At 36.8% G+C, this 15,967-nt stretch overlaps 4 protein-coding genes across 4 annotated transcripts in view; 1 reads left to right on the top strand and 3 right to left on the bottom strand.

The window, feature by feature from the left end:
- Nucleotides 1-15,967, bottom strand: part of LOC133848626 (uncharacterized) — a 177,253-nt gene that overhangs the window by 155,165 nt on the left and 6,121 nt on the right. The gene's annotated exons all lie outside the window — the stretch shown is intronic.
- LOC133839237 (carbonic anhydrase) lies at nt 3,211-11,902 on the top strand. The gene is made up of 3 exons (XM_062270648.1): nt 3,211-3,456; nt 10,711-10,869; nt 10,936-11,902. The coding sequence occupies exons 1-3, from the start codon at nt 3,423-3,425 to the stop codon at nt 11,553-11,555; spliced, it is 813 nt and encodes a 270-aa protein (XP_062126632.1). The 5' UTR covers nt 3,211-3,422; the 3' UTR covers nt 11,556-11,902.
- Nucleotides 13,121-13,872, bottom strand: LOC133839228 (C-type lectin 37Db-like). Its single transcript, XM_062270642.1, has 2 exons — nt 13,724-13,872; nt 13,121-13,662 (listed from the first exon to the last, which is right to left on the bottom strand). The coding sequence occupies exons 1-2, from the start codon at nt 13,788-13,790 to the stop codon at nt 13,184-13,186; spliced, it is 546 nt and encodes a 181-aa protein (XP_062126626.1). The 5' UTR covers nt 13,791-13,872; the 3' UTR covers nt 13,121-13,183.
- Nucleotides 14,406-15,957, bottom strand: LOC133839204 (tRNA-specific adenosine deaminase 1). Its single transcript, XM_062270604.1, has 3 exons — nt 15,753-15,957; nt 14,893-15,678; nt 14,406-14,828 (listed from the first exon to the last, which is right to left on the bottom strand). The coding sequence occupies exons 1-3, from the start codon at nt 15,929-15,931 to the stop codon at nt 14,519-14,521; spliced, it is 1,275 nt and encodes a 424-aa protein (XP_062126588.1). The 5' UTR covers nt 15,932-15,957; the 3' UTR covers nt 14,406-14,518.

Genomic DNA, 15,967 nt, shown 5'->3' with positions numbered 1-15,967 from the left:
GTAACTATAGTTGTAGGACATTTGCCTGTAGATCAGTGTCATTACAACATCTTTATTTATACTTGTAGCATTCGCAGCCATTGTGGAGGGTATTAAATAGTCAATCACTTACGTCGAGTGAATATCATATGTTTTAAGTGTGTTTTGCTGATCTTTGGGCGCTAATTTATATCTTTTTTTATGATGCTCAAGATGTGTGCGTCGCATGTATTATAATAAATAAATAAAGAAATTCACTCGTACGCTTATATTAAGTATACGTACGCGAATCAAGAGGAGTCTAGGAGCAGGCGGTTGTGGTTGGGGTTGTGGTGGCTGAATAATCGTACGACTATATAGTCGATGAGGGCTGTTGCCAATTTTGAATGAATTTAATTAAAGAAGCAGAGCAGAGTCCAGTCCAGCCCAATAGCCCGAAATTTATTTATAAAATCTAATAAAAAGCATTTAATTCGCCTCTGCAAATGTCTGCTCATAAGTATTCCGCATGATGTCTATTTTAATGGATCTTGGAACGTACGATTTGCAGCGAGGAATGGTTTCATATACTTCGCATTATACACATAAAATTCTTGGTGTTGAGATGCTTGTGTGTTGGACCTTGAACGTGTTTGTTAAAAGTCTTCTCATAACATCCATCAATATGTTTGTTATTCCTTTCTTCTTTCAAAGTTGCTCTGTTGCTTGCTAACTAACCGCAAAAATAGATAGGAATGAATGAATGACGTGTTGTGTTACTTATTAGTCGAAAGTAGTAGGGGAAGCGAGGGAATGTGTGAATTTCAAATTTTGAGTCTTGTGCTAATAAATCTTGTTAATATGTCAATTTCATTGGAACTTAATCAGGCTCTCACTCTTTAACGCCTTGTGGCCATTGAAATCATGAGGTTTCGTGATGTGCTAATTGCCAGCGAACGGTTTTTTTCTGCATGATCAATTTAAGAAAAAAACCAGAAATTTACTGCAGCACATCAGAATATCGCAAGGGATGAACTAAAAAATCATTTAAATTTCAAGACTTGAGAAGTTTTGCAGATCATATTTTATCCTGATTAATAACAGTTTAAATTATAACATTTTTATTTCTCTCTGCTTTTTTAGTATCTGTTAAAAAGATATGCGTGTATCAGATGTTATTCGCATTAGTTTTTTTTTGCCTTTTGACTCAACCAAAATATTTTTTCCTTGAGGAATATTTTAATTTTGTTTTTCTACAGACAAGCTTAACTGATAAAATAATTAAAATTCAGATAATCTAAAAATAATCTTTAATATGATTTTGTAAAATGAGCAACAATGAGTAATAGTCATGCGAAAGTCCTCAACAACTTTTAGGTTAGTTGTTCAGAGTTGAGATAAGATATGTTTTTAGCCATTGCCTGACAATTTATTAACCTCTTTCAAAGTAGGATTATTTTACTATATATGCTCGTTGTTGAGGTTCTCTGGGTTATTCGACATAAAAGATAATTCATATCATAATTTGTAAAGCCTAACCGTGTCGGATGTTAAGCCAAAAACAGTCGCTAGGCACGCGTGTTTATCTAAAAAGAAAACAACGAGACAAAACAAATGAGAAACAAATAAACACAGTAGTGCAGGCTTTTAGATCCAAACACACAGAGTCAGATGCTGGTTTATTTATTTTTCGTTATCAGCGCAAGTGATTAGTTAACGAATAATGCGTCCATGAGAGAGTTCATGACCCGATCTCTGCCAGGAACTGTCTGGAGAGCGTTTCCTCACTTAAATGCCATAAATTGAGATAAGAATCTAATGAAATTAAATTCCATTTAAATGCAACTGACTGACCTTCAGTTTTTTTTTTCAGAAAGTGCGAACAAATGTCAGAATGTCGAAAATACGTTAACCCCTCCGCCCAATGCAATTTTGAATCACGGCATCGCAATTACGGAAATGTAATGAAGTTGGCGACGGCCTGCTCACGTGAGTTCGAAACTAGAGATAAAAGTGCGCAAAGTGCAAATAAAAAAAAATTGTCGCTGTTCTTAATTGAAAAAATAAGTCTATAGAATTGAGTCTAAAGCAAACAATTGGGAAATGTAATTTCGCACGCTTAAATTAATTGCGCATACGCAGTGTGGTGCGGTCATGGAACGGGTCCCTTATACAATCCTATTATGGCAGTCACACGACGCTATGTATTTATATAGAGATTTATCATATGAGCAAAAAAACAAAACAAAAAGCCCAGAAACAAAGCCAGTGAAAATTATACAAAATTTCAATTAGCGGCAAATTTGGTTTAACTCGCTAAACTGTCTACGGCAACAACGTGTGCGGATCGGTCTAATGCAATAAACGTTGTCAGCATCGTTGATGAAAATTGAGGCACAGCAGCATTTTGTGATCCCCTATTTCCCTCGCACCTTTGCGGCCTGTTTTCAGCAAAAACATCATCCCCATGCCAATTGTGTGGTTAAGCCCTCTTCCTATTTCCAGTCCGAGATTAACTTGTCATCTCTCGCTTGTTCTCTTACAACGTCTGCTTGTGTGTGTGATCGCGCAAGAATAACAACAACACAAATAGCAAAAAACAATGCACTAAAGTTCAACAATAAATTATACGTCGTGCTTAGACAATTTGTTTAGCACAGTGAGGCCCAAAGGGAAAATATAATGCAATTTACAATTGCAATTATCAGTGACTGTTAACAATGAACTGTTAACTGTTGACAGTACCGATAACTGTTATCGATCGCAGGGCGTTCTAATTTTCGTATATTGTAGACATTGCGTATACGCAATGTATTGCGCCACAGTGCACAGGGCAATTAACGCGCTGTTTTGTGCGTTGAGCATTGAGGGGAGGTGTAGCCAGCCATGGTGGGGTGAGCTATTGAACTGTCAACAGTATTTTTAACACTCGGCCACTACTCAAAGCCGAGCGACCCCCCAAATACCCCCTCACCATACAAAACGCTGCTCTCAACGAGGTTCAACTGTAGTTTAAGTTCATTTTGTTGCCGCTGCTCACTCATCGCGCTTATTATTTGTTGTTGTTGTCGTCGTCGTTCTTGTTTGTTGTTGTCGCTTCCAATTGACGCGCTCTCTTTCGTCTTTCTCTCTTTCTCCCGCTCGCTCTTTGCGCTCTCTTGCCTCTCTGACGGTTTAGGTGCGTGTTTTTTTTTTGTGTTTATTACTTTTCAGTTGGCGCAACGGCTTCGAAGTCAGCGACGCTACCTCGAGTCGAGCAGTCTACGGCCAGCGGACTAACTAAGCAGACGCGCTCCCATTCCCATTTTCCCCATAAACGTGAAAGGTAACAAGCAACCAAGTTTCCCGGGTTCTGTATAAAACGAGCCGTAACGTTCTACACGAAACTCAAACGCGTGCCAGAAACCGCGAGTGCAACAGCAAAAGTCTTACGTTAAATAGACAACCAAAGATCAATTCTTAAGATGAGCCACCACTGGGGTTACACCGAAGAGAATGGTAAGTAGCTGACTTAGGAAATAGTGTTAGTGATCAAATAAAGTAAATACATTTGTGAAATACAAATCGGAATTTCATTAGCTATTTCGCTATTTGAAATCAAGTTCAATGATCGCATTCAACCATGAGTTAAAAACAAATTCTCTAAAAACATATGCGTAGTAGTGCATACAATCTTCGGTTTTGTTTTGTGCTTAACCCAAAAAAGTTTTTGTTTACAAACAAGAAACGAATTCACGCAAGCGCAGCGTGCGTGTTTTGGGAAAGTTTTTTTTTGTCAAGCCAGATTGGGACAGGTTCGATCAGTGCTGAAGGGTGCTGTGATCTGCAAGTACGTGCAGCTTGTTGCATACAAATGCTGCAATGCTGTAATGCTGCAATGTTGTGCTATGTAATGTTTGCTGGTCAATTGAGGCGAGTCTTGATTGAATACACATGTTATCTAATAGATAACAGGCAGCACTTGCATTGTGCTTGTTTGTTTGTTTGATGAATCAAATACGTCATCGGCATTTATGGCCGCAGACAGAGAGCAAGGTTTCTAATGAATTTTTGCAAAACGATAAGATATACTATATATGCGAGCAGGCGAGTAACTTTTTTTATTTCTCAGTTGAGAAACGTGTAAAAAAAATGAAACAATTGCTTAAGTCAGCCGAGTCATTATCTTCCCCACTGAAAGGCAGAGAGAGGTAGTGGAGTGACTAAATTTTAAGTAATTGCCATATCATTGATTACTCAGCTGTGGCAAATTTTGGTTCCTTATTTTTGTTTTCGTAATTTGTTTTTGTTGGGTTCACACTGGTTAATACCGGGTCGCAGCTTCAACTCCCAGTTCTCAGTTCTCAGCTCCCAGTTCCCAGCTTCATGTTCTCAGTGGGAACATTCGCAGTTAATTGAATCAAGCACAGTTTGCTCGCAAATGACGCTTGGCGCGTTCAATTATATGCATCATCGAATCGCCACTCCACAAAACTCGCACACCCAAACACCCAACACACAACCACAAACATAATCGTATATGTAATACACCAACGACAGTCAAGAGTTTTATATAGAGACATCGGCACGTTCGTTGGGTGTTCATAAATATGCGACAGCCATAATTAAATCGTATAGCTCTGACTCTGGGGCTGGCTCTGTCTCTGGAGAGGTGAAGAGAGCAGAGTTGTGTTCCAGCAGTCGCCGCTTAGCACGAGCTGTGTCTCGTGATCTCCACTAGACGCTAGTTGTTGCGGGTGCTTCCCATTAAACCAGTCCCAAAGAGAGCCAGACAAAAACCGATCGCATTGAAACCAGTTCCGAGTTCTCTTTAACGCTACACTTCTGGCACGGGTTATTACGCATTTATTGGCAAATTTTGTAGTATACAAATTTATTCCGAGTAGATATTAACAACTCTCATAAAAAGTCTTTTTTAAAGCAAATCCAATTTAATCTTATTTAAAATATTATAGTTAGTACATTGGCCTGTTCTTCATATATTAGCAAAAAAAATATGAAAGCACATAAAATAAATATTTTCATGTTATTGCATCATAAATATATTTAAGCCAATTAAAAGGCTATTAATTAGCGTATTCAACATTTTTATTCGTAATTATTAGCAAATTTGCATTGAAAGAACACAATTGCAACCTTCAAATTCCCAACATTAATAAGCTCTTTAAAAAGAGAATTTTTTCCAATCTAAATTCTAATAGTTTCTTAACTAGTGTATCGACCATTCGTTAATACTCTCAATTCTTTTGTCTGCCTTTAGTGTTTATTTCGCATTAATATCGTTGACTTCGTTTCGCGTTTTCGTTTTCATTTCGCCTTCCCTCTCTCTCTCTCTCTCTCTCACACAAACCTTTGATATATGGTGGCTTTTGAAGGCAGTTCATTTACTTATGCGACGCTGGTCAAGTGCATGTTCGGTTCTTAAGGACGCATTAAAGACCGGTTCCAAAGTCAAATACTGTATTATTGTCATGGCTCACAGCCTGTCAAATGTTCTGCTGCAAACAAAACAAAAAAAAAAACAACTTACAAAAAACCCTGCCTTTGTGTCTCTGCCCATCCCTGGACTCATTTAACGTCACATGATATATTCATTTTACTTCACTTATCGTTCAATAAAATGATATGTGAGCTCGATCATAAAAGAAATGTTTGCATCTACGAAATCGACTTCACATTTTTGGCAATTCGTTTTGATTTGTTTAAATGGAGCTGATTGCGTTGATTGATTTGATTTGTCTGCGACGGAAACTTTCCAATGCGGGCGCTTCCCCTCGCCGCTCTCCTCAATCTATTTTGCTTCCACTGTTATCAGAAGACAGTACTCCATACCAAGTATAACACATTCATATTTATGGCCCACTCAACGCTTGAGTGTTTTTTACATTAAGCATAAGTGTTCCTAAATTGAGTATTTCTATATGTATACTCGTATATAGTATAAACTCATATATAGGTAGCAGTATATACTATATTGTTTATTATACTAGACACACATCAAGATTATGTGATCTTTCTAATCAAAGCATTTCAATTCACACACACAGACACACACCTCTGCCCCTGTCAAACCTGCAGACACGCTTATACTAGAATTTCAGATTAAAACTCGCGTGTTTATATTTTGTAAATCAATCAAATTTCATTAAAGACGCGTTACTTTCATCCGCTGATAATACAAAGTCCTATAAATTGTATTCTATTATTACTAACTTACTACCTATAAAGCATACTTTACCCCTGTCTTTTTGCTTATCTACAAAGAAGTCACAGGGGAATTGTGCGATGTTTGATATATTTCTAATCATTATGACTAAAAACTGGGTGTATTTATATTTTATTTAAAAATACCTTAGATGTATACTTTAATTAACTGATTGTTCTCTTTGCCAACTGCCTTATCTTTTACTTAAAATTTCCTTTCTCTTGTGATTCACAGACTTTGCACACCAGCTCTTAAAAATGTACAAATTCATATAGAAATCTGAATCATTATTTTTTATCTCATTATATTCCACACTCACTTCTTAATGCCATGTATGAATTAGATAGTCATATTTCTACAGAGTGATTCCCTTTTCAGCATTACAAAAGATTATTCAAATCGTTGATAAACTTATTGACGCGTTCAAGATATATGTTGTATATAATATACTATGCCCAATCTTCCTTTCTCGATAGCTGATAGCTGATCAAAGATCTCTCCGGAGGTGTGAGAAAATGTTATTTTCATAATATTTTTATATAATTTCTTGCCTGGCGCGGTGCGATAAAAATATACATTTAATTTATAAGCAAACTTGCTTGAAAATGAGAAAAACAATCAAATTTATGATTTGGAAAATTTTCGCCTGCAGATTGGCATTCCAAGCAGCCACACCACAAATTGTGTGCTTCGTACGTGACAATTTGATCGAATTTACAATAGAATTATTCGCAAAAGTTTTATTTATTTACAATAGTATTTATGGCAATTCTATTCCTGGGCCTCCTCGTCCGGTTTATGACCGACAATTTTCACATGCAAACAAATAATTAGCCATAAACAAATTGGTCAAAAGGGTTACGTCGAAATTGTACTGGCCATGAAGTGTTCGATAAACGTTGTCTACCAGCTTAAGCTGGCAGTGTTGGGGCTTCCCAGTGTCTGTCGCTGGCATTATGCAAGAGGGTTGCTTATGCAATACCAGTTATACTATAGTAGGAGGTATCATTTCGAGTGAGAATACTAGTGTCCCAACTTGAATATTCCATTTTCGTCTCAGTTCATTGTTCGAGTTGCTCATTCATCTGAAGGCCCAATTAGCATGCATTTCCTTACGCCCCGACCCGATCCGATCCGATGCGATGTGATGCGATTGGCACATGAGAGGCACGCAAAAAACTCATGATGACACTTATATAAAATTCTTATATATTAGTATATCTATTAGTTATTATCATGCAAGGCTCGCTCATCGAATCGTAAATTCGTAAATGCTAATGGAGAGCTTGGAGATGCATCGTAATAATTTGTCTGCCCAGTTTTGTTTGTTTAATAGCTCGAATATTTTATTCACAAATCTTAATGGATGACACATGAGCTGTAATACTTATACGCACCGTATACCCTCAGCTCATTTAAACGTCGTGAAATGCCATCAAAAGTTGTGCGACATCATAAACTTTGTCTGGCTGATCGCAGATACAGACCATAAACGATAAAGTTAGCGCATTTTAAAATCTCGTTTTATATACTCATTTATAGGGTATATTTCCGTCGTTGGCTTTCCGTTTGTTGATGTTTTGCGGAATGGAAACGAGAGTGCATGAAAGAGGAATCTTGCATAAATTCTAATGAAATTTCCAAAGCTAGCACTCGCTTATTTCCTGGTGTCTGGAAAAATAAACGCAAAACAAAACAAGTTTTCCGATTTAACAAGCTGTTGTCTGTCTCGGCTGTTCCACTGTTTACTCTATATACTATTCTATGCATACATATATGGTGTGTATTTCGAATGCCATATTAAGAGCGGGTTATTTTGTTATTTGCAGTAATTCAATTTAAAAACCATTTCGATTTTATCGCAACTGATCAGTCGTTAATTGCAGCTTTTTTGCTCTAATTGAAGTGCTAAATGTTGCAATTGTTTATGAAGCGTGTATTGTCGCAATATGTTTAAATATTAACGACAGTTCTACTATTTATATGTGCTTAGTGCAAATATAATATTTATGTGCTAATCCATTAGAGCTTCCTACATTTCTCCCATATGCTTCCTATGATTTTTGGTTTTTATTACAATCGTAAATTTCTGGCACGTGAATTTCCTCCAGCTGCTTTGCACAAGTGTCCAAGTTCAGTTGACAATTATTATAATTGTATTCACTACAATAGGCGGGTATTTCCACTCGGTAATACATTCAACGACTTTGTAAGTCTCTCTTTTTAAGAATATGTTTCCATTGCAGTTTTAGCTTTAGATTAATATAATTTAAACTTAAATTTCTTTACTATTCTATATATTCCCAATAGAGTATTTAATTGCTGGCAGTTAGAATGCTAGAATTTCATCCGGCTGTATTTATTTAACAATCTTTTTATCTGTTGAGCGAACGTTGACGCTGGATCTTTAGAATCACCAGTAAACGTCAACAACAAACTTGGCAAAATATTTGTCTGTGGCTGCAGTCAAAAAAGAAAAAAAAAACTCGAGCGAAAAAGGCAGAGTAGATAAATATGATAAAAATGAGTAAATGAAGAACCAACAAAGCAGTGGAGAAAATGACAGCTTCATTAACTTCGTAAGCTGGCAAAATATTGTTATAAATCATCAGCTTTATTACTGGGCGGAAATTTGCACAAACTCGCTAAATTACAGAAAGGATTGTGCGGATTCTCGATCGTGGCGTATACTTGATATATGCACGCATATAAAACGAAAGACAGTTTGTATTTATTGACGCTATCAATTTGTGTGTCACATGCTCAAATTGCCTGCACAACTCTCCTATAATTCTTTAGCCGAATTGACAGTCTTTCACTTAATTACATAACCAATGAGGAAGAGGAAGAGCAAAGAGAGCAAAGAAATCGATATTGATAAGAAAAATGCAATGCACATGACTATTTATTTGATTTATCAATTTCGCTGGGATTTAAAATCGCAGACATTAAATGTGCAAAGACACCTTAAGACCATAGCTTGGGCTCTAATGATTTATCATGTGTCAAAGATCAAAATGTATTTCAAGCTAGGTAGATAGATAGATAGATAGATAAGGCAGGTGCAACCTTAACATTCGAAAGATACTTTTTCCTTTTCGTTGGCCGCAACTCATAACCCCCTTTTAACCCCACGGTATGTGGGTTGGCTTGGTGGCTTCTTTTGCGGTTTATCTCGTGTGTGCGTCAGTGCGACGATCCTATCACATGACTCGCCTTCCACCTTCCACCTTCCTCCTCCCCCGCCCCAATAACTTATGTGTGATTCTGTAGATCGGCACGTGACGCGATACGCCCGCAGTCAACATTTGTTTCTATTTGTTCTTGCGGTTGTAGCTGTTGCAGCTCCACACGACAACAATAATTAAACAACAACAAAAAGCAAATGCAGCAAACAGCGCAAATAAGATCAAGCGATTGCTTGCGCAGCTGGTTGACTAGATAAAATGCCTCTATTGTCGCTTTTACAAGTAAAAGTTATTTATGCAATATTTGCAACGGCATTAAAACACTTTTACAATCCCCGACTATCTTTATGCCTATAGACTTAAGAACAAGTTTATGCAAGCAAACGATTGCGAGGCTCGTAAAATCCACTAACTAATTGTAATATATTTTATTACCCTCAGTCAATTATATATTTTTTTGTGTTTTTCGTAAACCTTTCTCTTAAAATACCAATAATTATTGAAAATAAATATACATTTTTATTTTACTCAAATTAGTTTTTGGCTGAAATTGTTAACGCAATATTAAGGTCATACTATAAGTAACATTTTTAGGAGAAGAATATAAAGGGCTATATAAATTTATGTTTAAATTTCATTATTATTCAAAATATAAAAAAGAAACCACATACCAAATATCGAGATTATGGCCTAAACATTAATTAAATTAAAACTGATTAGCTAATCCTTGAAATAGATTAAAACAGTCACCCAACTATTGAGTTAAATAAATGCAAGTTTAAGTATTTTTTGTATTGATAGGGATCAGATACAAATCCAAAATCATATTACGAATGAGCTTGGAGTAATTTTTATATCTGCTATCCATAGGGTAGATGGGTATTATAACTTTGTGCCTCCAGGCAGAAGAAGGCATCTCGGAAACCATAAATTGATCAGACCGAGACGATATAGCCATGTCTGTCTGTCCGTTTGAACACCTAGATCTAGGCGAAACTCGTAATTTTGTGAGTCAACTTTTTACACATCCCGCATCCAAAGTTACTCATTTGTAACCTAAAGAATTTATATATAATATATAATGTGATTTATCTTCCATGACTTCACTTTCATGTCACCACCATAAATTGAGTAAATAATCAGGAAAATTGTGGTTTGTTTTATTTACTTTGCTTTGTTTAATGACAAATCGGTTGTTATTAATAAAGTCCAAATGATAAAACACTTGAGTGAAAAGGTGATTAGTAATTACAGATTGTAGCCTTCAATAGAAGTTAGTCAATTGATTTGCTCCAAAATGAAATGACATTTAGTTAAATTGCTGGCTAATAATAGTTTACGAACTTTGCTTAATTCCAGGACCCGCACACTGGGCCAAAGACTATCCACAGGCATCCGGTCATCGTCAATCGCCGGTGGATATAACACCCTCCACCGCCACCAAGGGTAGCGACCTCAAGGTCGCTCCCCTCAAGTGGAAGTATGTACCAGAAGACACCAAGAGTCTGGTCAATCCCGGTAAATAGTACTAGATAATTCCATGCACAGCATTTGGCTTATTCCCAATGATTATATCGATTGCAGGCTATTGCTGGCGCGTGGATGTGAATGGTGCCAATTCGGAATTGACTGGTGGACCATTGGGCGATCAGATCTTTAAGCTGGAACAGTTCCATTGCCACTGGGGCTGCCAGGACTCCAAGGGGTCGGAGCACACAGTCGATGGTGTCTCCTATGCCGGCGAACTGCATCTGGTTCACTGGAATACCACCAAGTATAAGTCTTTCGGAGAAGCAGCCGCCGCTCCCGATGGTCTCGCTGTATTGGGCGTGTTCCTGCAGCCGGGTGATCATCATGCTGAGCTGGACACTGTGACCAGCCTGCTGCAGTTTGTGCTGCACAAGGGTGATCGGGTCACCCTGCCCCAGGGCTGTGATCCTGGCAAGCTGCTGCCCGATGTCCACACCTACTGGACTTATGAGGGCTCCTTGACGACGCCCCCATGCTCTGAGTGCGTCATCTGGATTGTGTTCAAGACACCCATTCAGGTGTCGGACGATCAATTGAATGCCATGCGCAATCTCAATGCCTATGACGTCAAGGAGGAGTGTCCTTGCAACGAGTTCAACGGCAAGGTGATCAACAATTTCCGCCCTCCTCTGCCGCTAGGCAAACGCGAGCTTCGTGAAATTGGTGGACACTGAGGATGGAGCAATGGATTTCTTGGATAGAACGGATGGTCAAAAGTGATTGGATTCAAGTCGTATGCTTAGTATATCACAGCGTGCACCTTATATAGATGGATGGGAGGCACTCGATGCCGATGATCCAAATTGTTAGTCTCGTTTTAGTTCTTATTACTTTATAACAAACACTTGTACCTCTTTATTAAGTATCTGCTTGTATAATTGTATGTGTAACATGTATCTTGTATCTGTACGTTTGTTTGTTAAACATTTGCTAAATAATGACAATTAGATTAATGTGTATTACACTTTACGGTATTACAAAATAAATATATTACGTTTAGATGTTGCATATGAAAAACAGTATTTATTTATTTTATTTTTTCTTTCAACTGATTACGAGATGGGCGAATTTGCAGATAGAGCTAATCGCAACTATCTTGTTATCTTTGACCTATCTCAGACGTACTGCTTCTGTTTTCGTTATATTAATATTTGCAGCAGACTGTCTAAACTCTCTCTCTCTCTCTCTCTCTCTCACTTCTGAAGTCAACAACAATAGCCAGAAATACCCAAATTATTTTTATATGCTATCTATATTGATTGAACATAGAGGAGCACCTAATCACTCCTCTTCGAAGGTTCTTGAACTATTTCCAATTGTATTGAAATTGCATACTTAATAGCACCAATTTTAACTGCATACTTTCGGGTGGTTCAAAAAATTCGAATCTCAGGAATCAACTATGCTGGCCAAGTGTTTCAATTTGAGATTTTAAGAAATTTTTTAATTTGTTAATATTATACACTTTGTTGGTCTTATAAGCAAGTAATGAAATGAATAAAAAAGAAAACAGAACTTCTAAAAATAAATAAGACAGATACATACATACATAAAAGTATGAATAGAACTAAATGACAGAAAAAGATTCAAAGAATATGTATATACATATAATTTATATAGAAAAAGAATTAATTTTACCAAACTTATTAAAATCCACAGATATAAGATTTATAAAAGAGTTTTTTATTTTATTCCCATTTAGCAATCATAAGGAAAAGTACTACAAATATTATTCAACAATTTTAAAACCATTTTAATTACACTTTCTAATATGTTTTTGTTGGAAATATGGAATGAATACCCTTGCTTAAAATTTTATTTGTGACGTCATTTTAAATATTATGACAATATAATGTTTGTCCTTCGTTATTTTCAACTCTGCAAAATTATTATTAAAATCTTGATTTATTTTCTTTAATTTTCTTTATAGGATGAACTTTTTTTGTCATAAACAGTCTTACTATACTAAACATTTATATATTGTTTTGAATTGCTTTAAATATTGATTAAGGCTGGTGTTACTAATAAAAATATATAATTAAACATATGGAACAGTCATCACTGACATATTAAGTAACCATAGTTTGAATCAGCATGGCGATATAGCTCGTGATCAGGAATTCCTAATTTAAACTGTTAAAAATCAAATTAAGTAGACACTCGAATTGCTGTCAGATAAAACAAATAGAAAGAATACAGTAAAAACATACAATTTTTAATGAAGGCCATAAATTCACATGTGATCAGTATACAATCAAAGGAATTATATATGTTTGCATTATTCATTAATTTACACAACTTATCACCAAACCAAAATGGAAATGGTGCGAGGAGACTTTAGTTGGCATATGAATCGACTCTTTTCTAAGCACTCCACGTTTTTCATAACAAACCCATTCTCTTGAGAATCACTTACTAATGCCACGCACTTTCTTTCGTCATCCACTTTCATGGCATTATCGATCCATTTGACATAAACAGGATGCGATCCCGTGCTAATCGAAATATAATCCTCCTGGCCGAGGTTATTAAGATCCAACCAATACTTCTCAGTCTCATTGAGATACAAACTTATGAACAGACGTTCTTCGTCATTTGCTAAGTTAATAAGGTTGCTGCTTAGATTGCGACATTTCTGTGCAGCTTGAAACCAATTTACTTTATCTTTTGCTATGTAATAAGAATTGCGTCCGATTAATTTGAAAGGCTCCAGGTTTTTATGCAAAGTACTTGGCACTGTATTGACTTCCTTGTACTCTACTCTAGTGCTAAAATTAGAGCCTATGGAAAATTTAAACAAAATCAATCTAAGTAAAGGTTTGTGAACATTAGAAAAACTTACTTTCAACCAGTGCCAATGGCAACATGATTTGAAGAAGCAACACCGTAACAAGTTTATAGCGATACATTTCACTTGGAGTTCAAATAGAGTAATGCTCGATCCTAATGCCACAGTGTTAATGACATCACCTATCAGAGTGCCAGTAATATTTATTATTTCTTTTTACTTAATCATCCATTCCATACGAACACGCTAAATATAAAAATATAGAAACCTCAAATAATCGGAAACTGTACGTTGATTTCATATATAAATTTGGAGAACATAAATACATTTTTTTATACTTTAGTTTTATTATTGAATCTTCTCTTTTCTTGCGATTGAGCCACGTTCTTAATAATTATCGCTGGGTAGGTTAATCAATATGATGTACTCGGGCATCAGACTGCAGAATTTGAATATACTATATATCTAATAGATCTCAAGATTTTTGACTAGGCTGTATGGAAAATATCAATTTTGGTTTTGCTAGCAGTGCCTACCATTAACTCATAGGATCATAAGAACAGAATAGTAAAGCAGAAGATTGAACGTTTATAACAAAATATAAGTTTATTTAATTTAGTTTTGTGTGCTCTTAGATTAGGTGTGCATACGCGAAGTGAGTCTATCGAGGCGAACTCCAGATCGTATAGTCCATTTAAGGGTAAACTTAACGAGCTTGCATTTTGATTCGCTTACTCTAACTTCACTAGATGGATGGATTACATTGAGCGTCTGCGATGGCGTACTTTGAATCAAACTCAAATATACTTCATCAGAAATTTGTTGTCTATTGGGGGAAGGACAACATTTTCACGCTGCGTGCTTAGTAAATTCTTGCAGATCGTTCGGCTTTTGGGTCCATTGTTGGAAGTACTCAGATTTCAATTGTGACCATGCCAATTGATAATCTACAGCCATTTTTTTACACTTTGCATATGACAAACTGTCCAGATCAGCCAATTGCAGCTGCAACTTTTCACGCAACTCGCTGCAGCAGTGCAGAATATCTAGAAATCCGTGGAGTAACTTATATTTACTAACTGCACATGCGGCTTGTGGAGTGGACAACTGCTTCTTAGTAACGCCTTGGCGTTTGCCATTGACCGCAATTTCAAAAGGCCTAAAGAAATTAGTACTGTTGTAATACACCTTCGGTAAAAAGTTGTGAAGTTAATACAGCTTACCGCAATAATTCTGGCATTTGAGACCAAATCAAACCACTCGGTGATGGCTGCCAATCTGCTCGTTGTGCGTACTCGAATTTTTGCGTCGCATCAACTCGAATCAGTGGCTCTTGAGGAGGGCAGCACCTTTGAGGACAGTTTTTACCACGCCATCGTTGGTAAATGGCTCGTTTTAGGCTGTCAATATGTGCGTAGCTACAGCTAAAATTGTAACTACTGAAGTAGATGGGCTTGTCAATCAGCATATCAAGCAGCGCTCCTTGAATACCGATCACATTCCAGCGGGATAACTTATCGCTGCAGGACATGGACAGCGTACGTTCACCACGACCTGGCTTGGTGCGTAAAGCCGCCGGTGTTTGAAGCATGCAATCATCACCGGTCTTTACGTCCTGATTTATCAGTTTTGCGCCCGTAAAAACTGAATTGCTGTCACACAATGGCATTCCAGTTTCAGAGTCATTATCCCTGTTATCAACGTCAAGTCGTTGTCGTTTTGGTAATGATTCCATAGATTCATCTACTATGCACGCATCCCCGCAAGGCGTTTGTGTGCTTAGAAAATGAAACTCTAGTTCCTTGTCGAGCATAAAATAAACTGAATCTGACTTCCAGCTGAATATTGTTTCGTCGACCTTATCCTGTGGTTGTCTATGTTGCTTGGCGGCTTTCAGTAATTCGTAGTATAAATACCGGAGAAACGCACGTCTGGCGAGTACTTCGGCATGGGAGTCATTTAATATGAATCCACTGGCACAAAGTTTAGTGCGGCCAATGCATTTGGTTCTATATATTTTTTAATTCAGAATTCTATAAAATATATCAACTTTACGAGTATAGCAACAAATTTAAATAGTTACCCCGTTGCCAGAGACACTACTTTACTGGTTTGTGTTCGTCTATTGTACTGCACTACTCCTGATAATACTGTCCATTGTCCATTTGTGGGTTTGCCGGTTTTTGGTAATTCGCGGAATTTGTTGTAACATAATTGTGCAATCTGTTGCACAGTTGGTTTGTTGTCAACTTGAGAGCACATTAGAAACAATAGAGATGGAAGTGAGTTCGTAAATAA

The sequence above is a fragment of the Drosophila sulfurigaster genome, chromosome 2L, assembly GCF_023558435.1.
Source record: "Drosophila sulfurigaster albostrigata strain 15112-1811.04 chromosome 2L, ASM2355843v2, whole genome shotgun sequence".
In the NCBI taxonomy this organism is placed as follows: Eukaryota; Metazoa; Arthropoda; class Insecta; order Diptera; family Drosophilidae; genus Drosophila; species Drosophila sulfurigaster.
The sequence above is the reverse complement of the archived record's forward strand: the minus strand, read 5'-3'. Positions and strand labels throughout refer to the sequence as shown.